Source organism: Tetrapisispora phaffii, chromosome 15 (assembly GCF_000236905.1).
Source record: "Tetrapisispora phaffii CBS 4417 chromosome 15, complete genome".
Taxonomy (NCBI): Eukaryota; Fungi; Ascomycota; class Saccharomycetes; order Saccharomycetales; family Saccharomycetaceae; genus Tetrapisispora; species Tetrapisispora phaffii.
The window spans coordinates 958-26,211 of NC_016534.1; the positions used below are offsets into that span (position 1 = coordinate 958).

General features: G+C 40.4%; 12 protein-coding genes across 12 annotated transcripts; 7 read left to right on the forward strand and 5 right to left on the reverse strand.

The window, feature by feature from the left end:
• Nucleotides 1–2,056: 2,056 nt before the first annotated feature.
• TPHA0O00100 (uncharacterized protein) lies at nt 2,057–2,437 on the forward strand (the record flags this gene model as incomplete). Its single annotated transcript, XM_003688368.1, has 1 exon — nt 2,057–2,437. One exon carries the CDS (start codon nt 2,057–2,059, stop codon nt 2,435–2,437), a length of 381 nt encoding a protein of 126 aa, XP_003688416.1.
• Nucleotides 2,438–6,406: 3,969 nt separating this feature from the next.
• ARR3 (Arr3p) lies at nt 6,407–7,012 on the forward strand (the record flags this gene model as incomplete). Its single annotated transcript, XM_003688369.1, has 1 exon — nt 6,407–7,012. One exon carries the CDS (start codon nt 6,407–6,409, stop codon nt 7,010–7,012), a length of 606 nt encoding a protein of 201 aa, XP_003688417.1.
• A 1,257-nt stretch (nt 7,013–8,269) lies between these two features.
• On the reverse strand, nt 8,270–8,910 carry YRA2 (Yra2p; the record flags this gene model as incomplete). Its single annotated transcript, XM_003688370.1, has 2 exons — nt 8,270–8,794; nt 8,890–8,910. 2 exons carry the CDS (start codon nt 8,908–8,910, stop codon nt 8,270–8,272), a joined length of 546 nt encoding a protein of 181 aa, XP_003688418.1.
• A 419-nt stretch (nt 8,911–9,329) lies between these two features.
• TRP3 (bifunctional anthranilate synthase/indole-3-glycerol-phosphate synthase) lies at nt 9,330–10,799 on the reverse strand (the record flags this gene model as incomplete). Its single annotated transcript, XM_003688371.1, has 1 exon — nt 9,330–10,799. The coding sequence occupies one exon, from the start codon at nt 10,797–10,799 to the stop codon at nt 9,330–9,332; it is 1,470 nt and encodes a 489-aa protein (XP_003688419.1).
• A 468-nt stretch (nt 10,800–11,267) lies between these two features.
• CDC11 (septin CDC11) lies at nt 11,268–12,485 on the forward strand (the record flags this gene model as incomplete). The annotated part of the gene is made up of 1 exon (XM_003688372.1): nt 11,268–12,485. The coding sequence occupies one exon, from the start codon at nt 11,268–11,270 to the stop codon at nt 12,483–12,485; it is 1,218 nt and encodes a 405-aa protein (XP_003688420.1).
• Nucleotides 12,486–13,297: 812 nt separating this feature from the next.
• Nucleotides 13,298–14,638, reverse strand: TPHA0O00150 (uncharacterized protein; the record flags this gene model as incomplete). The annotated part of the gene is made up of 1 exon (XM_003688373.1): nt 13,298–14,638. The coding sequence occupies one exon, from the start codon at nt 14,636–14,638 to the stop codon at nt 13,298–13,300; it is 1,341 nt and encodes a 446-aa protein (XP_003688421.1).
• A 406-nt stretch (nt 14,639–15,044) lies between these two features.
• On the reverse strand, nt 15,045–18,806 carry STE6 (ATP-binding cassette a-factor transporter STE6; the record flags this gene model as incomplete). The annotated part of the gene is made up of 1 exon (XM_003688374.1): nt 15,045–18,806. The coding sequence occupies one exon, from the start codon at nt 18,804–18,806 to the stop codon at nt 15,045–15,047; it is 3,762 nt and encodes a 1,253-aa protein (XP_003688422.1).
• An 822-nt stretch (nt 18,807–19,628) lies between these two features.
• CBT1 (Cbt1p) lies at nt 19,629–20,327 on the forward strand (the record flags this gene model as incomplete). Its single annotated transcript, XM_003688375.1, has 1 exon — nt 19,629–20,327. One exon carries the CDS (start codon nt 19,629–19,631, stop codon nt 20,325–20,327), a length of 699 nt encoding a protein of 232 aa, XP_003688423.1.
• A 363-nt stretch (nt 20,328–20,690) lies between these two features.
• Nucleotides 20,691–21,473, forward strand: EMC3 (ER membrane complex subunit EMC3; the record flags this gene model as incomplete). The annotated part of the gene is made up of 1 exon (XM_003688376.1): nt 20,691–21,473. The coding sequence occupies one exon, from the start codon at nt 20,691–20,693 to the stop codon at nt 21,471–21,473; it is 783 nt and encodes a 260-aa protein (XP_003688424.1).
• A 436-nt stretch (nt 21,474–21,909) lies between these two features.
• NPA3 (GTPase NPA3) lies at nt 21,910–23,067 on the forward strand (the record flags this gene model as incomplete). Its single annotated transcript, XM_003688377.1, has 1 exon — nt 21,910–23,067. One exon carries the CDS (start codon nt 21,910–21,912, stop codon nt 23,065–23,067), a length of 1,158 nt encoding a protein of 385 aa, XP_003688425.1.
• Nucleotides 23,068–23,170: 103 nt separating this feature from the next.
• ADD66 (Add66p) lies at nt 23,171–23,998 on the reverse strand (the record flags this gene model as incomplete). The annotated part of the gene is made up of 1 exon (XM_003688378.1): nt 23,171–23,998. The coding sequence occupies one exon, from the start codon at nt 23,996–23,998 to the stop codon at nt 23,171–23,173; it is 828 nt and encodes a 275-aa protein (XP_003688426.1).
• Nucleotides 23,999–24,319: 321 nt separating this feature from the next.
• On the forward strand, nt 24,320–24,889 carry HAM1 (nucleoside triphosphate pyrophosphohydrolase HAM1; the record flags this gene model as incomplete). Its single annotated transcript, XM_003688379.1, has 1 exon — nt 24,320–24,889. The coding sequence occupies one exon, from the start codon at nt 24,320–24,322 to the stop codon at nt 24,887–24,889; it is 570 nt and encodes a 189-aa protein (XP_003688427.1).
• Nucleotides 24,890–25,254: the final 365 nt, after the last annotated feature.

Consider the following 25,254-nt stretch of genomic DNA (forward strand, 5'->3'; position numbering starts at 1 on the left):
ATCAAATTAGGCAAGATATAATTATTTTCATCAGTTTTTGTACCCAATACATATAATGTATATAATGAATATAGAAATAAGACAACCAATTACAACAACACTAATAGCAGTATGTCTTCCTAGTACGCGCAATTACTATCTCAACAATACAAACAATCAAGTGTTATTGTTCGTATACGGTACATTGCTAAATTTGGGATTAACTCGTGTTCTGCTTAGGTTTATTTGATATCTAACTTTCCTTTGCTGCAACTTAAAACAAAAATGAAGACTATGGGAATATCTAGCGGTTATGTATTGTAATAATTAGACTCTCTATGCAATTGAATATTTTAATTCGGATTCACTCTCAGAAGTACCGAAGAACATCATCTGTGACTAAAGAATAGTTTCCTTGCGACTATATAGATGGTTGCATCAACTGATGTAACACAATTTATACTAACCGGCAAACCTATCTGTTTCTATACCAACCAAAATTGGAAAAATAAAAGGCTGCGTATCTTCGTTTCTGTACGCAACATTGTGGCTAATATCAGATTATTTAGAGTTTATCTAAAATGGCAATGCAAGGTTCTGAAACAGAATTTTCAATAAAACCTTTCCTTAGGTGAGCATTCCCTATGACTATAAGAGACAGAATTATATTAGAATATAGCATCACCTGTGAATCTAATGGCAGTTTGGTAAACAAATCTGCATTGAAACATATTTTTGAATTTTGATGCAGTCGTTGTGGGAGAAATTAGAAATATCTGCACAATACAGATTGACTAATAGAGGTGGCATCATTGCTGTTTTTGAGGCTTCTGTGATTGTTTCTAATGAGACTTAATTGTTTCATACTGGAATTTTCATAAATCATTTTTTTCCGCATTTGGTTCGCCATGTGACCGATATGGAAACATGGTCCTGCCGGACAAAAAAAGACGTACGAAATGTTGTTTTTCATTCTGGTTTTGTCTAGGAAACAGGTATCGCATCGGGTGATAATGTTCCGTGAGAGAAAGTTCCTCTTCCCTGAAGTTCCCTCTAGGAGATACATCTTGAACTGCCAATCTATTACGGCACATCAACTGATGCGACCGATAATGCAGTCCCTGGCATAAATAATTCTAACTCCAAGCACAGGAAGTAATATGTGTTCTTTGTTGACATAGAGATTCCATTCAGTCAAATATAATATTACCTGTATATAGTGCAAATACTAGTTCACGCTACCTCTGTCATGCAGACTTGTAGATACGATCTTACCCTCAATATATGCTTTATATGTATTCCTAAAGCCTCCACTACTTTAATGTTTTAAATTGTTGTGGATTTTTGCTATCGAAATATTGCTTACAGTCGTGAAGTTAAATATTTCCAAATATTTTACTATATAATCTGAACTATTTTCCACATTTATAATTAATGTATTTTATAATCAAATACACTTTTCGAATAATCTTATCAATGCTATATCATTATAAATGAAGAATAAACCATAAACGTTAAGTGAAAAAATAGTTTGTTTTTAATATTTATCAACCTTCTACTAATTCTTCTTATATAAAATGTACTTTATCTATAAGAGTATCTTTTTACTAAGTTTATTATGTGTTTTTGGAAAAGCAAATAGAATTGTATATGATCCTTCAAGCGGTATTTTGGCCTTAAAAGGTGGAGGTGTTCTAAGAGGAGACGCTCCTTCCTTATATTATGGTGATGAGATTTTTAACACTTCCGATTTTCAGAATAGAAATATGACTTGGGAAACGTACCATCCATTCCATCGGGAACTTGGATTAAACAATCCATTATCAACTACGATTTAGGTAATGGCACAATTTTAACACACTTAGCAAATGTTCAATTAGAAAATGTCACTCATATATCCTATGGGACCAGTTACTTGAATGTAACCAATTCTACTCTTATTAAAAGAGACGACGGCGACAATTGGTACACTACTCTTTGTAAAGGGAGATTAGGTAGTATTAATATAGAAACAGTTACATTTCTGTACAATCTTGTTGATCGAACAACTAGTTTTCTGGCGGATCTAACAACTATTATGAGCAACTTTGCTTCGGCAATCAAAGGGGGTTCTCAAAAAAAGGAATGTGGATCAAGTGACGTGTATGTTTTAACAAAAGATGGTGGTAATTGGGAAGTTGCGTGGTCTACTTGGACGTCAGGTAGCAATTGTGATACGACTGCTAGCTGGCAAGAAATTGGCTGGGTTTTGAAAAATGCTGTCAATGATGAAGAATATAACCGTAAAATGGCCTTTTGCGTCAGATTAGATCATGGAGGTACATGGCATGCAGATGTTAGGGTCCAGAGATCATGGAATCGTCCTTACGGAAACATATGGGATATGCCATGTGGCGACTTACAACAAGCTTATACAGTGACCAATGAATGTGCCGTTGACAGAGCCACTGATTTTTAGTTATCAAAGATTCATTCGATCATATACGTATATTTAATTATTTGAAGTCATTGCTAAAATCAATCCGAATTTATGTTTTTTTTGGTATCTAGCTAATTTTTTTATATAAATATGGAATATTTAATTTTAAAACAATGGTATTTTCAAAGATAAGATATAGGTGAAATAAATAGAAAAAAGAAAGCATCTCTAATCCAAATTGGCAGACCTTGAAGAGCTAAAATCGTTTATTTTTTGATCATTACTTTTTAAATCCTGAAAATTTGGAAGTTTGCCTGCAAACGTGGCAACTATGATGTAACACATTCCAATTAGATTAAATATTGGTTTCAAATCCCCAAAAGCCATTAGAAGCATCCAAAAAAAGGATTGAATCGTCAGTACTTCTCTGTTTGCGTAACGAAGTAACACCGTGAACATTGCGAAAAACAAAAAAATGCTAATCATCACATTATAACCAGACAAATCACGAAATATAACTTCATTACTACTTTTGTTCATATTTAAGGCTCTATTATATTTACTGATCAACTTCTCGTGAACAAACTCTAGTCATCTGTTTCTTAGTATATTAAGACTTTGCTTTTAAAGAATACGTTCTTAAATACAAGTATTTTTCAAAAAAAGTTGTAACCCCCATTATGAAGCGAGCAGCCTTGAGTTGAACATAGTAAAAGCCTGTTAGGACAGAAAATTGATATAATTTACGTACAATATTGTGCGATATGAATTTCAGTACACACAGGTCAAGAGCTATTGATTTGTTATGTCATGAAGAGTAGTTTTCTGGCATTCAATAGCAATTACATAGCTATCGTCTTATAAGTCTTTGCGATTACATTTACAGGTCTGTTTGAAGCTCTAATAGCGTTAGAAATGATTATTTATTTAGAGGATTTGACCTTTAAGAGAAGCCACAGGAATACTATATTAATGTAATTCCTAGAGACAATCTTTATAGGAATCGCATTCTCGTCTTAGTGCATGTTAATTTCTTGAGTTAGGGTTTTGAACTGTTGTTGTTGCAGAGATTAAAACTTTGCTGGCTGCAATGAATTCCAAAATAAGTTGCCTGCCATAAGATGCACGTTTGTGTTAGAGAAATAATTGTTGCAAAATAGTTGTTCTTGCGGTGCAACTACAGCATAAAATTTTTCAGTTTCGGATCGAGAGTCTGCAACTCTCAGAATTCTGCTTGCAATAATCCTTTTATGAGACCGACAAAGATTGCTATTTCTTGAGATTTTTCAGGCATTTGTTACCATATTGGTGGTAGAGAAAATATATTTTGTAGGTAAATATCGTGCACACTACAGACCACTGGCATGCTTGTTCCAATTTTCGACGCTGATTCTATGGGAAGAGATGAAATTGTATTTACAAAACGTTATCACATATGTATGTTCTACGGTATCTAAAAATTCAGACAAAAGCTTCGTTGATGTAGAACCTCAATTATCTGTTCTCCTTGTTTGTTTATGAGTTTTCGTAAAGAATAGATTACTCTGATCATAATTCGAGTAAAATTGATAAATATTGTTTCCATAACATGGCAGTCATATTTTTCAATTTGAATTATTATTTTGCCAACCATTGTATGTTCCACGGATTCTGGAAATGGCAGTGCTTATTCATATGATTAATTCATCGAAAACTTTGGCAATGCTTCACTTGATGTTAGGGCTGACAGTAAATATTGTAAACCTTTTGTATGGGGGTAGCTTCTACATATAGCAGACAACTACAGCGTACGATTTACTAGTGTATTTTTTGAGTTGTGAGCCATGGAAAGACATTTCAGAAAATACAAACTGTAATCAAGCCTCTAGATGGTAGCAAAATTAACAGCTTTGGCAGCGAAATATGCGTTCAGTTCTCAAAATAGAGTTTGGAAAGGGGACCTAACCTCCTACTCATGTATTGAATACAATGATATCTATGATTATTCTGCTAATGTAAGTATGGCGAAAGGTAATGGTGGAAATGGTATTATTGCTGTCAAGATTTGAGTTAGGAAATCTTGTTGGATATAAAAATTGATGAAAATATTTGTATCTTGCGTAAGTTGATTTAGTGTTTGACCAAATAGGATAGCACATACTTGAATTAGGAAAGAGTAAATATCACATTTGTGAGGATTTGTTGTTCGTATAACTGAAATAGCCGGACGTCACAACCCAATTTGGAACAGAAAACCACTCAATATATCTAACATGTCTTTCCAAGATGGAATGGTTTCGTGATCATGACAGAATTCATTGGTATAAATACCAGGGTTTTTCCAGCCATGTAAGATAATTTAAGCTATCTTAATAGACTTGTGTAATTAGTAAGTTTTATATAGATCCCTACGGAGATTTATAAAAAATGACTGACTCTTAACAATCAATAATCAAATAAAATATAATATGCAACGGGGAAAGTGCCAATTGCATCTCTCTCGCTCTCCAGTGGTCCTTCAGAAGTTCTGCATCTCTTCTGAAGACGAGCACTATGCGGCTAGTGTTCCGGTCGGTGATATCTCTCCAGCAAGAGGTATTGCCAAAATATTAGCGTCTAGGAACGACGGATTCAAAGCCGCTAGTTATGTTACTGGCACCATTGGTTGGACTGCTTATACGTTCGTCTACGATCCCAAGAAAGCATTTTTTCGCAGTGTGTCAAAAGAGCAGGTGGTAAACTGTCTGCTTTATGGAACTTCCTTGACAGCTTGTTTTCTTTCCTAGCCCTCCCTTTGAAGAGAGTGAAACATCCTACGGCAAAACTATCTGAGTTGCTAGTCGAGTAAGCGTGGTGTGCGTTCAAATTGCACCACACCTCTTCAAAGCCCAGCAAGTTACAGTCACGGTAGACGCTCCTAGAAGGTCAGGTATGTCGAGCCATTCGATACATCGAGGGTGGTTGGGACCGATCGCAAGAACCCTGCATCCTAAGTGCACTTGGCTAAAGTTGCCGGCCACTCTGCGTCAGGCACTGTGCATAGATCTCAGCGACTTTTCTGCGCTCGTTTACAAGAAGATCCCGTGCCCGCAACAAACTCTGCACGCATCTTCTACTCTCTTTCTCTCCCCGGTGACATTGCTTTGTCGGCAGCCGCACTACAAGAAGCCCATTGAGATATTGGAACATCGAAAGAATGTCGAGAATCATAAAGGTAAGTATAACTTGAGATCTGTTCTTGGCATGAAGCGAACATTTTTATTCGACTATAAAAGGTGATCGATCATCGAAAACATCTTACAACTGACATACAAAGGGGTGTATACACAATAAACATTGCAGAATACGTTATGATGTTTCTAAATAGAGAAACACTAAAAGCGACCACCAGGCACTTATCATGGTTCGATTTGTTGCTTCCATGCACGATAATATTATCTATTATTATAGGTATCCTTATATCTGAGTATTCGCCTCAGTCTCGTGACAAGTTCGATCCTTCCCAAGGTAATAATTTTGTAGGTGTCTCTATCCCATTAGCAGTTGGTATGATTATCATGATGCTTCCACCGCTTTGTAAAGTTGAGTGGGAATCTTTAACTGCGTACATTTCGCAACCCGATATAATATTCCATATACTGTACTCGTTGGTTCTAAACTGGATTGTCTGTCCATTTTTGATGTTTGGGCTATCGTGGTTAGCTCTGTTCCACTACCCCGAATATCGTGAAGGGGTTATAATGATTGGAATTGCGAGATGAATTGCAATGGTGCTTATTTGGAATCAGATCGCAGGAGGAGATAACACCTTATGCGCTATATTGATTATAATAAATTCCATATTGCAAGTGGTTCTCTATGCCCCTCTTCAGCTGTTTTTCTGTTTTGTGATAACTGGTGGTTCCGTTGAGTCGAATACTGCATTATACTCCGAGGTGTCCAAATCTGTCGGTGTGTTTTTGGGAATTCCTTTGTTGGCAGGTTTCATAATCAGGATGTTCTTTTTATGGGTCACTGATAGGGCAGTCTATGAAAAAAATCCTACCATATATTTCACCATGGGGCATGATAGGATTTCATTACACTATCATAGTTATATTCATTTCGAAGGGTCATCAATTCATCAGAAACATCGGATCAGCGTTCTTGTGCTTTATTCCATTGACGCTGTATTTTATAATTACATGGTTCTCATCATTTTTCTTGGTTCGATTTCTGACTAATAGAATGCAAAGAAATAAAAAATATGTTACAGAGGAGGAATTCAGCGATTCAGACTACTGTGGATGTGAAAAAGAATATTTACTTGCAGGCAAGGCATATGGTAAAAATACATGCGGAGCTAGTTATGCCGTCACAATGACACAATGTTTCACAACAGCTTCAAACAATTTTGAATTATCATTGGCTGTCTCTATATCTTTGTATGGGAACCGTAGCAAACAAGCTATTGCAGCCACGTTTGGGCCGTTATTGGAAATTCCTATACTTTTAGCTCTGGCATATTTTGCAAAATATCTGGAGCATGCCTTTGTTTGGAGTGATATTAAAAAAGAAAGCAGTACTAACGCGGATAACAGCGACATTCAAACGCAAATAGACATCACTGATCTTGGTGCTACGGCCAAGATATAACTTTATTTCAATTCATCTTGCTAACTCTTTGGATACTTACACTCTTTTAGTAAGAAATTAATGGAGGGCAAAAGTATTAATCATACATGAATACAACTAATAATTTTGCTTCACCAATTTCGGAAATCTCTGGCATGAATTAGGAAATAAGCTCCATTTGTATAAAAAAGAATATTTTTATTCAACTGATAATACGATGCATCCAGTTTAAATTGATGCAACCGTTTGGCATATATATATATATATATATCTTGTTTTATAATTACATAAAAACAAGTACCTCATATATAAAACATTTACAATACATGATATATATAGTCACGACTTCTACAGGCAACAGAAAACTAGGATTAACAACGGTAATAAAATGGCTTACTTGGCATAATGATATGACGACGGTATCATAATAAAAGTAACAAAAAGATAATTATCATTAATCGACCAATTTTTAACATTTTTTTCAAAGAATGATAGGCCACAATATGACCTCTAACGACTATGAAATCAAATTCATGAACTGACACACCTTCAGCAATTCTTTTAGTATAATCTTCGGTGTTGGTTGACTTACAAAGCATCCCTTTAAACAATGCTGCTTAAATTATTGGTTTCTGGTTACTGCATCAGTGCAAATTCGTAAATATTTGATTGTACTAGGTTTATGTAATATCTGGATGACAAGAAGTGTTGCCAATATACAATTAGAATACCATTTAGAAATGTTTCCAATTACAACTGTTAATTGGGTATTGAATTTTTGTTGATTTTTAATGTTGTGTCATTATTTCACTACAATTACATTGAATTGATTTTTATATAAGTAAATATTAAAAAGGTACTTAAAATAAGTGGGTTAAATATCCATGAATGTCGAGGCTCTGATCGAACCTGTAGTAGCCTTACTATTAGTATATTTCCTCTACCAACAGGTCTACCAACTTAATGATGGTGCAATTGAATCGTGTGAGAAACGATAAATTGTTGCCAAATGCTACCATGTAGTCAGCTAGTCACTGTATGCGAATATATCATCTGCACTGAAGTAAGTTTTAACGTTATAGAGACAATATCTACAGCAGATCTATGACATACAGGCTATTGCTTGGAGATAATCGTGAAATTATTTCTTTAACAATCTACCAAGGCATCCAAACAGCTTTACTGATGTTACACTGTATTAACGTTAATACTTATGCATCGTCGTTTCTTAAATAATGATGTAACTATAATACATATTAACTACTTTAAACTTATTATTTACGTAGATTTCATATAAGCTTCTAGTTCTGCATCCAATTCTTCCACAGTTGGCTTGGCTGGCTGTGTGGCTTTTTTTCTGGAACCATGGGAGCTCTTGTTGCTCGTAAACGGTTGTTCACGGATTTCAGCATAATGGCTTCCTCTAGAACCTCTAGCATACACTGGAGTAAAACTACTTTTTGGCTTTCTTTGTCTCAAGTCAAACATCTCGACGGCTATCTTACTACCGTTTATCTCGAAATCATTATATTTCTCAACCACTTTCTCCATAGCTCCTGGGGTTTCTAATTCAAACACAGCCGTTCTACCATCTTTGTATTCATAAAACCTGGAGAACACCGGTGTTCCAAATTCTTTTACCATATCCTCCACAGTAAAATCAGAAACGTCAACCGGTAGATTGGAAAACTTAACTCTCTTCTTAACAGGCTCCTCAGCCTGACCCCTGAACCCAAGCTTGTTGTCTAAATTCCGAACATCCCTTCTACGATATCTTGCAACTCTGTGTTGTTCACCTGGTTTCTGTTTTGCAACGTGTGTTTGCGCTGTTAGTATCAATCTTGTTCAACCATCCATCATCGAATCTAAAGGCAAATTGCCACTGTTAAAAAACATACATTCTCGCTAATGTCATCCATATTCCCTGCAGATACTCACCTCTCCAGCTACGAAGCGGTCTCCAACCCACCTTAACCTTCCCAACCTCTAAACCATCCATCTTCTTATAATACTTCATACGTTTCACTTGTTCATTACGACCTTTCACAATTTCAACTTGCTCGCTAATAGCTGTCCTGAAGGTTCCGACGCAAATTTACAAAGGCTGTTTTCTGTCGAGAACTGTTCAATGGGTAAAGGGTATAAATTGAATGATGGGACAAGGAGAGAGGTGCGAGAGAGGTTACGAGAGAGTGCAGCAGATGTAGTGAAGTTTAATACTAGGCAGTGGTGCGGTTGTTGCGTCTTTGTTGGTCTCACAGTTCGTTGGAAAAATAACTTTTTTCATTCACGTAAAATATTTATATCTGGACATACATGTATCTATCTATATATATATTTATACTGACAGGTCTGTGATTAGTTGGCTGACATTAGATGATCTCATTAGGGCTTCACCGACTAGGAAACCGTGGACACCTTCCTTTTTGTACTTGTCTGCATCTGCTTTTGTGGAGATACCAGAAAGTGCGATTAGGAGAGTGTCTTTTGGAGTGGAAGCGACCAAGCTGGTGGTAGTTTGTAGATCAACGTTGAATGTGTGCAAGTCCCTGTTGTTGACACCGATAACTTTAGCGCCGATTTCAACAGCACAGTCTAGTTCTTCTTTGGAGCTGACTTCGACGAGAGGCTCGATTCCCATTTCCTTGGTGGCATAAGTGTATAGATCTAACAGTTGCTCTTGGGAAAGCATCTTGACGATCAGTAACACTGTATCGGCACCGGCCAGTCTGGCTTCTATTATTTGGTATTTGTTGAAGATGAACTCTTTTCTCAAAATACAAGGTCTCTGCAAAGGACTCGACTCGTACTTCTTGTCTAGCGCTTTTCTAATATTTACCAGATCTTGCAACGAACCTTTGAACCAATGGGGTTCTGTCAAGACCGAGATTGCAGCAGCACCAGCCTCGGCGTATTTCAAACCTTGTTCGGCAGCAATAGCGTCGATGAATATATCTCCCTTTGATGGAGAGGCACGCTTGACTTCTGCAATGACTGCAGCAGAGCCCTTTGCGGTTCTTAACTTTTCGTAAAAGTTATGTGCAGATGGAGCCAAGCCCAATTTGAAATTTGTCTCGAGATCCCTTTCAGTGAACCCTGGAACCTTTGCTTGTTCTGCAAGGTCTTCCTTACGCTGGGCGTAGATCTTATCCAGGATCGACCCTCCACCATTCGAGACAATAGCTTGTTTTTTCTTGTTCAGTTCATTTTCTTCCCATGTGCCTCCAGTGACAGTCAATATATTTCTAATCATCAAATGACCCTCCTCCGTCAAGATAGCCTCCGGGTGGAACTGTACACCTTCCACGGTGTACTTCTTGTGCCTGACACCCATGATGACACCACTCTCCGTCTTCGCACTGACCTCTAGCACGTCTGGGAGAGTTTCATTGGTGCCGGCAAGCGAATGGTATCTAGTGACACTGACACCCTGGGGAACATTTTTAAAGAAACCTTTATTGTCATGGAAGATAGGGGACGTCTTCCCGTGAACAATCTCACCGGCGTAAGCAACCTCCCCGCCAAAGACCTCGAACATACATTGTTGGCCCATGCAAATACCAAACACCGGGATTTTACCAGTGAAGTACTCAATAGCCTCTCTCGAGACACCCGAATCGGTCTTTGGATGCCCTGGCCCGGGAGAAATCACCAACACCTCGGGACTCAACCTCGCCACCTCCTCGACAGTGATCGTGTCGTTACGATAGACCTCCACATCAGCACCTTCCTGGCATAAATACTCGTAGATATTCCAAGTGAAGGAATCGTAATTATCAATTAAAACAACTTTTCTATTAGCAGACATATTTTGATTCGTTTGAACCTTCTCGAAAACCAGCTCAACTGCTATGCTTCCCTAGCACTGATCCATTGACCCCATAACAAGCACCCTTCCAGGCAAGCAATCGAAGCGACCAGCCTATTTATAATACCCAAACCCACAGCTATTACTCATCCTTCATCGTTCAACCATGGTCTTCCTCTCTTCCAAACGGTTAGTCGTTGAAAAAACATCTCAAACACATCTCGTCTCACGTGCCGGCAACATCGGAACGCGATCAACTGAAACTTTTCAAAACATTGGGAGCTGTTTGACCATCGAGAACGCAAAACAAAGGAACTGGATCAGCTTTTGCAGTGTGGTGGCAGGTGTGTTGATGTGTTGGACAAGGTATTAAAGGGCGTGTGGGTGTGACGGTTGTGGGGTTTCAGGATTGGCTGGACAGGAAGGCAGAGATCTGGCTCGGAAAACACTGAGATCAAGAAATCAAGAATGAGTGGTATTATTGAAGCATCGTCGGCGTTGAGGAAGAGAAAGCATTTGAAAAGAGGGATCAATTTCACTCTGATGGTGGTAGGCCAGTCTGGGTGTGGTCGTTCGACCTTGATTAACACGCTGTGTGGCCAGCAGGTCGTCAATACGAGCACCACTGTCATGTTGCCGACCGACACGGCTACTGAGATCCCGGTGCAATTGAGGGAGGAAACAGTCGAGTTGGAGGACGAGGAGAGTGTCAAGATACAATTGAATATTATCGACACACCAGGGTTTGCAGACTCGTTGGACAATTCGCAATCGTTCGAGTTGATCTCCGACTTTATTCGTCATCAGTACGACGAAATTCTGCTGGAGGAGAGCAGGGTCAGAAGAAACCCAAGGTTCAAGGACGGAAGGGTCCATGCGTGTCTGTATATGATCACCCCTTCTGGCCACGGTTTGAAAGAATTGGATATCGTGTTCATGAGACAATTGGGTGTCCTCGTGAACGTCATTCCCGTGATAAGCAAAGCTGATTCATTGACTTTGGAGGAGTTGAAAGTGAACAAAACACTAATAATGGAGGACATCGACAAGTACGACCTGCCAGTTTACAACTTCCCGTTCGACGAGCACGACATCTCCGACGAAGAATACGAAACAAACATGTACCTACGTTCTCTATTACCCTTCTCCATCATTGGCTCAAACGATGTGTTTGATAATGGCGATGGCATAATGATCCGTGGCAGGAAATACCCATGGGGTACTTTGGATGTCGAAGATGCCACCGTGTCTGATTTCGTCGTGTTGAGAAACATGTTGTTGATATCTCACTTGAACGACTTGAAAGAATACACCCACGAGATCTTATACGAACGTTACAGAACAGACGCATTGTCCGGGGACACACAGAACAACGCCATTACTTATACCAGGCCGGACGGAAGCGATCCAAACTACGCATCGCCACAGCTCCCTTCCGTCACCAGAGCCTTGGGAAACACACACATAGACAACGGATCGAACCTCAATTCGCCAAACCCACAAGACACCTATCTTGCACGTGAAGAACAAATCAAGTTGGAAGAGGAAAGATTAAAGGCCTTCGAAGATAGAGTACAACAAGAACTACAAATGAAGAGACAGGAATTACTACAAAGGGGAAAAAGAACTAAAAGAAATCGAAGACAGATTAGAGAGAGAAGCCAAATTCAAAGTAGAGGACAATGAAATGAGCTAGCTAAGACCAAACAAACATCACGTAACCAAACTGTAACGCTCGTGTTTGCTTGTTTTTCTCTCTCGAGACTCAAAATCACTCTTGAAGGCTTAAGAAAGGGGCCATCGCACTTGAAACTCAGATACCAATTTTATATTTCTATAGTACGTACATTTTAAAAAGAATAGTTAATCAACTGTAACAACCACCCTCTAAGATCATGCCATCACACCAGCGACTACCGGTTCCTTGAACCCTATTTGCATGGCAACACAGGTTACCCGAAGGCTGGCCTTTTCGTTAAAATCGAATTTTATTTTGTATAAATAGGACGATAGTTCAGTTAAATTGACGGTTTCTTGACCACACTCTGCTATTTGTGAGTGGTTTTGGTTTGTAGTCTATGCTGGGGGGTGAAAGCTCACTGTGCAGTGAGCACGCACCATGCGTGACGGTGGTGCCGGCTTGGCAGTTATTTCGAGGTTGCTTAGTTTTTGAGTTCTAGAGAGAACTCAAATTCTAACAATTTTTCTTCTAATAGAGTTTAGTTGCAAAGTTATATTGAAATTAAGTGATGAGGAACCAGATAGGGACAACTGATTCGTTTAAGTGACGAGAAAAGTCTTTAGCCCAGTTTTAGTAGAACTTTTGGGCATTTCCTGATTTTTTCAGTATGGCATTTGAAACTATCTTGCAGTAGTTGGAATGATTCTTTTTATCTTCTTGAAACTTTATATTATAGATTAGATTAAAATTATATATCAATATTTGATTGGTATTATGTAACTTCTTCATAAATACGAAGAAGTGGATGCAGATATATTTACTGTTTTTTGGCTGCTTGGTCAACCTTTTGTTTTGGTGCTTTCCAAAAGTTTTCAATGTTATGAGAGACCAGTTGCAAAGACTTATCCAACAAGATCTTATCAAGTGGGTCTGCCTCTTCCTCGTTGATGACCAGTTTGTCCTTGGCAGTTCCAGACTGATCGGTGACTTTAGCCTTCTTTTGCACGTTGAACGAACCTCTTGGGAACACTAGCACATCGCTTAGCAGAACTGGCTCAGTTAATTTATGGAACTCTCTCCATGTGACAGGAGTGGAGATGCCACTCTTTAAGTAGTTGTTAAAGTAGGCGAAGATTGTATCGGTGAACAGGGCAGAACCCGTCCAACTCATTAGGTTCAAGTTGTTTCTCAAGTTCACGTTCAAATTGTTCTCTCTCTTACGTTTCAATGTTTCTTCTGTTATTCTAGCAATGACCTCTTTGATAATTGGATGACCTGGTTTTGCTTGTATGATCCAAGTACCGAATTGAAGTCTTCTAACGTAAAAGTTTTCCCAACCAGGCAATTCGGCGTCATGTTCAATCCCGATCAACAAGCCTACAGATTTTGGGTTCACGTTTTCTGGGATCCAATTTGGAATAGCTTGAATCGGATCGGTGTCAATGTCGGCGTAAACACCACCTCTTGCGTACAAGATCAAGTATTTAAAAAAATCGACTTTCAAGATATCTGAAGGTAACGTTTCGAAAGCCTCGACCACAGCAGGAATGTTAGCATAGAAATGTTGCACCAACGCCTTCATAACAACGTGATTGAACACTTCATGGACAAACCCAGGGTTCTTGGCCTCCCACTTGTTCAGATCCACCTGTTCGGTGTCGCTCATCTCTTGCGATATCTCCTTCCCTTCAGCCCTAGCTTGCTCGATCTTCTTTTTAAGTTCCAATTGCTGCTTCTTGTCAGTAGGATACAACTGCCAGATGTATGCTGGTAACTTCCTGGACTGATCGTATTCATAAGTGAACGCCAAGGACTCCCTCAAAGTGGCCTCTTTCTTGTTCTGCACCTTGATCTTCTGTATCTTGGAGTCCAAAAGACGTCTCTGCTTCTCCAACTGTTTGGACTGTTCCTCCTGGTTCTTCTTGATCTCCTTAAACAATTCTTCGAACTTCTGCATGGTCTCGGTATCATGTTTCCTGTCGTTCGTGGCAGCCAAAAGATTCTGTCTGATATCGATCGGTAAGTTAGGAATCAAACTATTCAAGTCGGTGTCCTTGTGGTGAGACTTCAACTTGAACAAACCGATCAGGATGAAAAACCCAACGGTGAAGGCAACCACAAGCCTTCTAATAATAGCACCTCTTTTCAACTTTGTCATGGCACCAGTTTCGCAGCTTTCTAGATCGCACTTTCAAGAAATCTAGGTTTTCAACTCTGCAAAGTAACATCAGACACACATACACCCTCCTTTATATACGCCAGAACCGTTACAGTGAACAATCAATCCTGAACTGAAACGATTGCACTCGTTGTTGACATCCATCTCTTTGTTATGACAAGAAATTTTTCAAAACATGGCTTGTCGTCCTCGAAATTGTCCTGATTCGGTAAAACCATGACACACGATGTCATAATGGTTTTGATTTGTGATTGCACCAGCTTAGGACATGGATGGACGACGACGAAACGACACAAATTGATTGGTGACACGTTGTATTGGTGCTACTATGGACGAGTACGTGGGGTATGTATAGAGATATAGAGATATGTATGTATGGGAGCGACTACTCGCCACTGGAGAGGATGCTGTGGAGGATGCGGCCGGGTTGGTGCAGGTCATCGAACTGGCCGTCTTCTACTACACGTCCTACATCTAGGACTACTAGTCGGCTGCAGCACTGCATCATCTGGCGGTTGTGAGTGATGACGATGGTGAGAATGTCCCAGCCAAGTTTTGTGTTTAGGTCTTTGATGAGGGCAATGACTATCTGCGTGGTCTGCGCGTCCAGCGACGACGTGCATTCGTCTAGAATCAGCACTTTGGGTTTCCTTAACAAGGTTCTCACAATGCAAAGTCTCTGTGCTTGTCCACCAGAAAGCAACCCTATGTCGACCACCGTGTCCAGTGCTTTCGGTAGTGCCTCGACGAACTCGTGCATGTCAACCAATTGCAATAGCTCTTGGACCTCCGTCTCTGAAACAGGGTTCTTTTCCGAAACACCGTACGTGATGTTTTCTCTTATGGTCCCATGGAACAGATTAGGCTTTTGCTCGACAACGCATATTTCGGCTCTGAGAATATCATAGCTCCAGTCGTTAATATCTGTTCCATTGATCAAGATTCTATTGTCCTGCACATCGTATAGTTTTGTCAATAAATACATTAGCGTTGATTTTCCAGATCCAGATTGTCCAACTAATCCAATAGTCTCACCTGAATTTATCTTTAAATTCAAGTCTTGGTAAACATTAACGCCAGGAGTGTTTGGGTAGTGGAAGTTTAGGTTCTCGATCTCAATGAGTGGATCAGAGTCATTTTCATGTTCGATTGTTTCCACTCGGCAATCTTCGCCATTTACTTCCTTTGTGTATTCATTCTCATCAATGATTCTTAATACCCAGCTTGCTGCTCTTTGGCCTCTACTGACATCTGGAATCTGGCTCACTAAACTATTACAAGTTGTCACAGTAAATAGTACTAACGTAAATGTCTGAAACATAGTCTTGGACGTGTATTCTCCTGTAAGAACCAATTTTAATCCATAATAATATAGAATCGACTGGATACATGTAGTTATGGTGGTAAGCATCGATAAACCCAAACCTGTAACTATGGTACGTTTTTTTGCAATCCTTTTCATCTTCTTTTCTAATTCAGAATATAATCCTAGAAAGTGATCATTTAATCTTAAGCATTTAATCGTCTTGATGCTAGTGATCATTTCGTATTGCAAATTCTCTAAATCGGCAACTGCAGATTTGTATGAGGTCTCGTAATTCTGTAGAACAGTACCATATATCATCGAAAAAATAATAATTAGTGGAAACATAGAAATGCAAACTAAACTCAACTTCCACCCTGTAGCAATAGCCCAAATTAAACCCATCATTGACACTGTGACAAAAGTAGACATGGTAGATAAAAATTCAGTGACCAAAGTTCTCAGATCTCTTAGATCATTTAATGCAAGTGCTGAAATTTCAGAACTTTTATTTGAGGATCTACCGTACCATTCAAATCTCTTTTGACTCACGCATTGCATCAGCTCATTCCTTAAATCCATAATCCAATATTCACTGCAGTAACCTAGTATAAATATTTTGATGAAATTAAATGTACCATCTGCCAATGCTATTGCTAAGACTATCAGTGACCATTTCAACAAATAATATGAAGACCCAATACCACTAGAAGAAGGAAGGATACCATTTAGCAAATAGCTGAAACCCCAAGAAAACAAAGGATTTGTGACACCAGCAACAACTGCACAAAATAATCCCATAAACAAAGTAGGTTTCATTTTACATGTTCTTACCATTCTCTTTATTATATATTTTATAGGTACCTTAGAGTTTGGATTGGATGATTCTGTATCAGTGTTTTTTGATGATAGAATAGATTCAGTATCATCTGAGGATTCCTCCGAATAATATTTCATAACATCAAAGGTTTCACCACTAATTGGACTAATAACAAAGTCATCTTTCTTTTCATATACTTCATCTTTATCATAAATTGTTGGTGAAGAAGCTCTACTGTCAGTTATAGCTGCATTTCTCTGCAGATTATACATATTGTAAAATAATGTATTTTCATCGTTCATTAACGTTTTTTTAAATCCATTTTCTTTTATCTCATTGTTCTCAAATAAATATATATAGTCATTGTCATTAATTTGATTAAGATCATGCGTCAATATAATAGTTGTTTTATTTTGACGAACTTTAGATATGTTTCTCATTAAAATTTCACGTTGCATGATATCTAAAGCTGAAACAGCTTCATCTAGAATCAATATATCAGTATCTCTTAAAAATGCACGCGCAAGTGCCACTCTTTGTTGCTGACCACCACTTAATGTTATGCCATCAGTGCCAAGTCTTGTTTCAATTCCATCAGGTAGCGATGAGATTACAGAGTCTAAACAAGCAAGTGAGCAAATAGATGACAATAATCCGTCGTTGATAGTCTGAGAAGTGTACTTGCTACCAAGTAAAATATTGTTTTTCAATGTGTCATTAAACAACGTACACCTTTGCTCCACTAAGGTAATATTTTGTAACAGCTCATCGATAGGTACACTGCGTATATCTTTATCGCCTACGATTATATTACCTTTATAATCTTCATAAAATTTCATTATCAGGTTAGTTATAGTTGATTTACCTGAACCAGATTTACCAACAATGAAAGTAGTTCTAGCAGACTTTATTTTTAATGAAACATTCTTCAAAACATTTTCAGTAGGTCTGCTTGGGTATGCAAAGGTTAAATTATCTATCGATATGTCAACATGAGAGTAAACCAATCCACTACTAGTTAACGTCTTGCTTGGTAATTCTGGACTCTCATTAATGAATTTTTGGATTTTTGCTAAAGCAACTTGTCCTTTCTGAATGAAAATGACATGATGCAATGTAGTATTTAGAATCGAACCCAACATAAGGCAAGAATAAAAGCATGTAATGACGTCTGAAATATTTAATTTTCCCTTTCTGATCATTGTTGAACCAAACCAAAATCCTTGAACAAACATAGATAATGTTAGAAACCTCAATATACCGATATTGGCTGCTGTGAATAATGACGTTCTGATAAAATAGTCATTACATTTGGATACTAGTGTCTCAAATTTTTTTATCTCTTTTGACTGTGTGCATGACAACTTGACGGTTTGCGATGAATCCATTGTCCACATCAGTAAATCGGCAGCTGCTGCAGTCTCTTTATTCTCAAAGGATGCATATTTCTGAATAAATCTCGAAAAGCATGCTGCACATACAATAATAAATGGCGACGTACATAGAATAATTAGCGTCAGCTGCCATGAGTAATAGAAGGAAACGCAAATCAAAGCGATGATAGCCACACAGTTCTGATATGTCACAGCCGACGCTTCTGCGGAACCCGATCTTAATTCTTCCATACATCTGTTCAGCTGCGTGAAGTCACCAGCCAAATTCTCCTTGAGATCATACCATTCCATTGGTTTCTCCAGGTATTCTTCCAATAACTTGGATCTTACTCTAAAACCCTGTCTTTCCCCTAAAGCCATCCAACTTGAAATGGACATCCACATGCTAGGAATGCCGGCAGCACCCAGAGCTAAAATGGCCATCGACTTCAATGTCAATTGATGTTGTAGGTAACCAATACCATACTCTTCGGCTTTCGTAAACTTACTCAGAAGTTCAAACACCCTACCAGTCAAAATTGACGTTATTGCCGGTACCAGACCATTTGCAATAGTGGATAGCGCCAAGAACGCTAACAACAAAAAATCTTTTCTAAGACTGACATACATATACAAATGTTCAAACTTCATTGTCCTGTACTTTCATAAATCGTTTGGTGTCTTAATTGTTGTCATACTGTAAAACCAAATTGAACAAGAGCTTGTCATTTCCATTTCACAATGCAAAACTGATGCTCATTTATATATATTGGAATCTGCACCGGATGCAAGCAACAGAGACAGACCGTCATCTATGCAACAAATAACCTCCTCCTTGCATGCATTGGTCAACTGTACCACTTAAATCTGAAACATCAAGGGTATCTCTTGTGACATCTCATCGTCCTACTAACGAGGTTTCACAATTCAGCATGTAAATTTCCTAATTAGGAAATTTACATGCGAATGAGCAGCAGAAGCAGTGCAACCTCAGACAGAACAGATCTTCGAAGAAAAGCTGAGCATTTGGACTGAAAAGAGTACGTTTGCTGGACTCTTCCTGGAAGTATACTTAGCGGTCATCTTGCCTCGATGCATGTCAGCAGTTGAGCTCAAAGCAGCCGGCTTCTACACCGTCAATTGCCCATTGTCCAGTCTTGCCAGAATTGCAGAACTTCACGGGCTCATTAATATCTAGTTGGGAACTTTTGATGCTACTAATGGACGCCGTACATGGCCCACATGTTTGCTTGCAGCATTCATTTTTGGAGAGAGCATACCAGTGCTGTCTTGTCCTTAAGCTTCGAAGAGTCGGAGGATTTGGGGATTTCGACGTATCTTAAAATGTGAAACCCGAAATGCACAAAATGTTCGAGACCATCATCCACAAGTGTACTTTTAAGTTTATAGCAAATACATATGCATATATGAGTGGATGTGGTGTGTGGCCGAGGGGGACAAGCAGCCGTTGCCATGTCACATAAAGCCTCGAAGTTCCTGCTCAAGACGACCAATGCTCCCAGATATGCGTACCGACATCTACTGGAACCCATGGCCAGGACCACCGATGCCTCTTTCCTGGGCTTACAGCGCAGCACAAGGGCGAGCAAGTACCACGAGTGTCTGCGTCATTCCGATCTCGTGGTGATGGTGAACTGGGTGCAGACAGATCTGGTGTTCAACCAGCCATACTATTGGAAGATGTTTGCCAAGAAACTAGAGGATGGAGTGTTCCACCATGAGCCCGTCGATTCGAAGCTGTACAACGAGTTGTTCGGAATCCCAGATGCAGACCCGTCGAGCAACAAGACAGACGTCAGGATATGGACTCAAGACAAGCTGAACCTGCAGACGTTGAACCACCTGCTAGAGATGGTCAGGCGAGACGACAGCAAATTTTCCATCAGCAGCATTGGAATCAACGTGAACGCAAAGGAGCACGAGATGAACGCCGCAACGTACATCCAGCACCTAGTGAGGGAGTCGACTGAGAAGTACAATAACATAAACTACGAGAAATTGCTACAGATAGCAAGAGAGCAGAGAACCACCCCCACGTCTCACGAACGAATATTCAAAGACCTACTACTGAACCTGGCGGACCTAGAGCTCACCAGGACAAGCCTCGCAAAGGACAAACGATGGATCTTCTTCACAGCACCGGTACCCTAGCCACCGTGGCCACCCATTCCCACCCTGGCAACCAACCATCCCACATATATAGCTACATATTCCTACATACATGTACATGCCCACTACTGCAAGGGCCCATCGAATATAGAGAATCACGTGCACGCCCCAACGTCCCAACGCCCATTTGAAAAGTTGCTGGGCCTTCGATATAAGAAGCTAAAGGCACACCAAGTGCAATCTGTTTAAGAGAGTTGCGTCTATGGTTCTGTGAGACTGGGTTTTGCTGCGGCTTAAGTGGACTATTGCATTGCTGTGTATCGAGAGCTGACACAATTGCGTTTATCTGTTGCTGTGTGCTGAATATCTCTTTTGTTGTAAGTTTCCAGAGGTTTTTGTTTAGGAATGGTATTACAATCGGGCGTTGCAGCTGAGCTGGTCCTGGATGAGAGGCTTAAATACTGGGTGCTGTTGCCTATTTCAATAGTGATGATACTTGTTGGTGTGCTCCGTCAGAGTATCATCGGCCTGATCGGGCCCGGGACGAGAGGTACTGCTGTGGTGAAGCTGACGGAGACAAATTATGTGAATAAGGGACGTGCGTTGATGGGCAACGGTTCGAACGTTTGCTACGAGTCGTTTGATATGAGGAGGGAGTATTTGTCTCAGGTGCTTGGCGAAGGGAAGTATATTGCTAGGTTGAATGAAGAGCCAGCTGCCGGCGGGGCCACGAACCCGTTCTCGGATCCTGGACTGTCGGACTCGATAATGAGCATGGCAAAGGGTAATATGGCCAACTATATTCCGCAGACACTGATCATGTGGTGGGTCAACCACTTCTTCGCAGGTTTTGTGCTGATGAAGTTGCCGTTCCCATTGACCATCAGGTTCAAAGAGATGCTGCAAAGCAGTATCATGACCCCAGACCTGGACGTCAGGTGGGTCAGCAGTATTTCGTGGTACTTTATCTCTGTGCTGGGGTTAGATCCTGTATACAACCTGCTTTTGAGCAGCACAGAGGGCATCGACATGATGCAGCAACAGCAGCAGCAGATGCCATCCCTTGGAGGACCAGGCCAGCCGCAGCCGGAGGCGTTGATGAAGGGCATCTCGAATGATTTAACCATCGCCCAGCACCAGTGCTGTTTTGATGACATAGAGAAGAGAGTGCTAAAGATGTACGCTTAACCCATTGTGTAGTTACATAAAATATATACTGACAGAATAAATAATTGTTAAATGGATTCTTTAGTCGTGGCATGGTCCAGTGGACCTTGGATCACAGGCCTCAGCACTGGCAGCTGAAGACATCACCCATCGCTCACCCACCACCCATGCTCATGCTCATGTCTGGCAATACCCAGGCTTACATGCTTACATGCTGACCCATCGCATCACGTCCCACGACCGCAATGTCAATATCAAAATTTGAGCTCATCGACTGCCAGTTGAAGCATTTTGATTACAAATAGCCAATGTCTTCTGTTTAAAAAGGTGGTAATACAAGTTGTTTTATTGTATATATGATACTGGTATTCAAGTGCAATAGAGTTTTTAAGCGTAAACCTTGGATCATCCCATTTACGAATCACCAGAGGTTCCACAGTGAAATATTCCCGAGATCATGAAGACTGTCATTTGTATTGGTATGGCTGGTAGTGGTAAGACCACTTTCATGCAACGTTTGAATTCTCATCTGAGAGCTGGGAAGAAGACTCCGTATGTAATAAATCTGGACCCGGCTGTGCTTAAGATCCCATATGGGGCCAACATCGATATCCGTGATTCTATCAAATACAAGAAGGTCATGGAAAACTACCAGTTAGGTCCTAACGGTGCTATTGTGACCAGTTTGAATCTGTTTAGTACTAAGATCGACCAAGTGATCAGTCTGGTAGAGAAGAAGAGAGAGAACTATGAGCACGTCATTGTTGATACCCCCGGTCAAATCGAGTGTTTTGTTTGGAGTGCATCCGGTTCTATCATCACTGAGTCGTTTGCTTCTACTTTCCCTACAGTCATTGCTTATATCGTGGACACACCAAGAAACACATCCCCAACTACATTCATGAGTAACATGCTATATGCTTGTTCTATCCTATATAAGACGAAACTGCCAATGATCGTGGTGTTTAACAAGACTGATGTAACGAAGGCTGATTTTGCCAAAGAATGGATGACCGATTTCGAAGCTTTCCAAGACGCTGTCAGAAGCGATCAGGAAATGAATGGTGAAACCGGCATGGGTTCAGGATACATGGGCTCGCTGGTCAACTCGATGTCGTTGATGTTAGAAGAGTTCTACTCCCGGTTGGATATGTGCGGCGTCTCAAGTTTTACAGGCGATGGTTTCGATGAGTTTTTGGATATAGTAGACAAGAAAGCTGATGAGTATAACGAGGTCTATAAAGCTGAAAGAGAGAGATTGATTAAAGAAAAGGAAGTAAAAGAACAAAAGAGGAAAGAGAAATCCATCAATGGCCTGATGAAAGATTTGGGTCTAAGTGAACAAAAGGAAAGGTCCAATGAAGATGACAGCGCAGATGTGATAAGTGATATAGAAGAAGGTGAGGAAGATGGATTAGTGGAAAGAGATGAAGACATAGGAGTGGAAAGGGAATACACTTTTGCTGGTGATGAGAGACAAGGAGAGATCACTGAGGAGAATAATCCTGACTTACAAAAAAATATCAAGAAGCATTTGAAAACTCTAGTAAATCTGCAAGTAGTGAAACTGCAGAAAATATTGCACGCTATATCAGAGAGTAGATTATTTACGTAAAATTACATAACATTATGCCAGGATGGTATGTCCAATAATTTATAAATTTGATGTTTAGCTTTCTATTCAATCGTTGTATTATTACATAACTATGTTTTTTACTTCACATATATAACCCTTCATCGAATGCAGTTGGTGCTGGATTGAAACCATAGACACCGGTCCAGGATATTGGAGGCTTGAATGATGATATAACTGGTAGGTTGGGGACAATCTCTGGTAACTTTTGGCAAAGCGTCTGTGCATCGTACGAATTATCACCTTCGTGCACAAATAAACTACAATATTTGATTTCCTTCAGAGAGGTGATTTGAGAATTCAATAGATGATAAGTGTATTTGAAAATTTGTTGGCTTGTGGAGACTTCTCTTTGTAAACTATCCTCTGCAAAGTTATACAGTGACTTAGAGACATGTTGCATTGTGTCTGTATCCAGATGCAGATTTGATTCAAAGATATTGGACATGTCACTGATTGACGACACATTAATGGTTCCGACCGACAATGGGTTACCGCAACGGGTCGAAATTGAAGATGGGACAGCTAAGTCCTCATCTAGAGACCCAAATGAGTCCAAAATGACAATCTCATCGATCTCCAGTTTCATCACCAAGGGTACTAGCACTGTCTTGACGAAGTTATTCAAATAACCCTCGATCACAGGAGTTCTCTGTTGCAGGACGTATACCTCTTTATCACGAGTGGCGAACAACTCCATCGGAGTGGTGTACTTCTTGCTCGGTGTCTTGGCGTACAGGACAGGACTATCTTGGCCAGCCAAGTGGTCCAACGGACCTACAAATGGATGCAGATAGGTCGAATCGACATTTGCTAGAAACTCAAATTCATCAGAAACGGAATGCAATAGCAGATCAACACAAAGCTGGGGTACATTACCAGTGGAGACTAAAGGCAGAATTAAACTGGGCATCTCCGTTATAGTTCAATTTGACTTCGATGGGCCCACTGATTGGGTCCATAACCCTTCCTACTTGTTGTCCATTTGCCACCTTCTTATAAGTTCTGGTGAAGGGAAAGCAATTGGTGGCTAGAATTTCGAAAATTTTCGTTGTTAACTATTGCAAGATTATGATTCAGAGAGAAGAACTGATCGCAAGTGTGTTGGGAGATATAAGTGTGTGGTGGAGCCAGGAAGCGGCGTTGGAGGCGGAGGGTGAGCAGTGGATTGTGCTTCGCAGTTGTAGCCTCTTATAAAAGAACACACACGCAAGACCACGCACACACGCAAACGATGAGCCAACAGCAAGAAATTATATTTGTCACCGGTAACGCCAACAAGCTGAAGGAAGTGCAGCAGATACTGAAGGATGCGCCATGCACCCTGACCAACGTGGCCCTAGACCTGGACGAGCTGCAGGGGTCCAGTCTGGAGGCCGTTGCCACGGCCAAACTGAAACAGGCGGTGGTCCAAGCAGGTTCGGGCAAAGCCATCTTTGTGGAAGACACTGCCCTGTCGTTCACCGCCTTCAACGGGCTACCTGGTGCGTACATCAAGTGGTTCGTGCAGAGCATGGGGCTTGCCAAGATCGTGCAGATGCTAGACGCCTTCGAGGACAAGTCCGCCCAAGCGATCACCACAATCGCGTACGCCGACGCAGAAGGCCAGACACACGTCTTCAAAGGCATCACGGACGGAACCATCGTTGCCAGCCGTGGCCCCACCGACTTCGGATGGGACTCCATCTTCGAGCCCTACGACAGCCACGGCAAGACCTACGCTGAGATGGACAAGCCCAGCAAGAACAAGATCTCCCACCGAGGCAAGGCCTTCGAGGCCTTCAAATCTTTTTTACAGAACTAAATAGACACACCTGTACGTAGCCACCCCACCCACCGTTACTCACCAGTAACTGGACTAAATAAGATACTCTGAATTACTGTCACCTCCAGCAACCAACACCAACCGTCACACCGTTGCGATGAGCTTACCCGTTCACCTGCGACGCAACTCAAAGTTTTCCGCCAAAAAATTTTTTTGGTTTCTGGAAGGTGTTTGGACCAACAAAGACCATCATCATCAACAACAACGATCGATGTTTTGAGAGTTTGGAAGGTCCCATGTTTGTATTTAAGATAGTGTGGTCTGGTCACGGTGTATCGGTGGTTTATGGGGGTCAGAAGGTATCAGCTCTGAACTTTGATTGCGTCCGGAGTACTTTTTGTGAT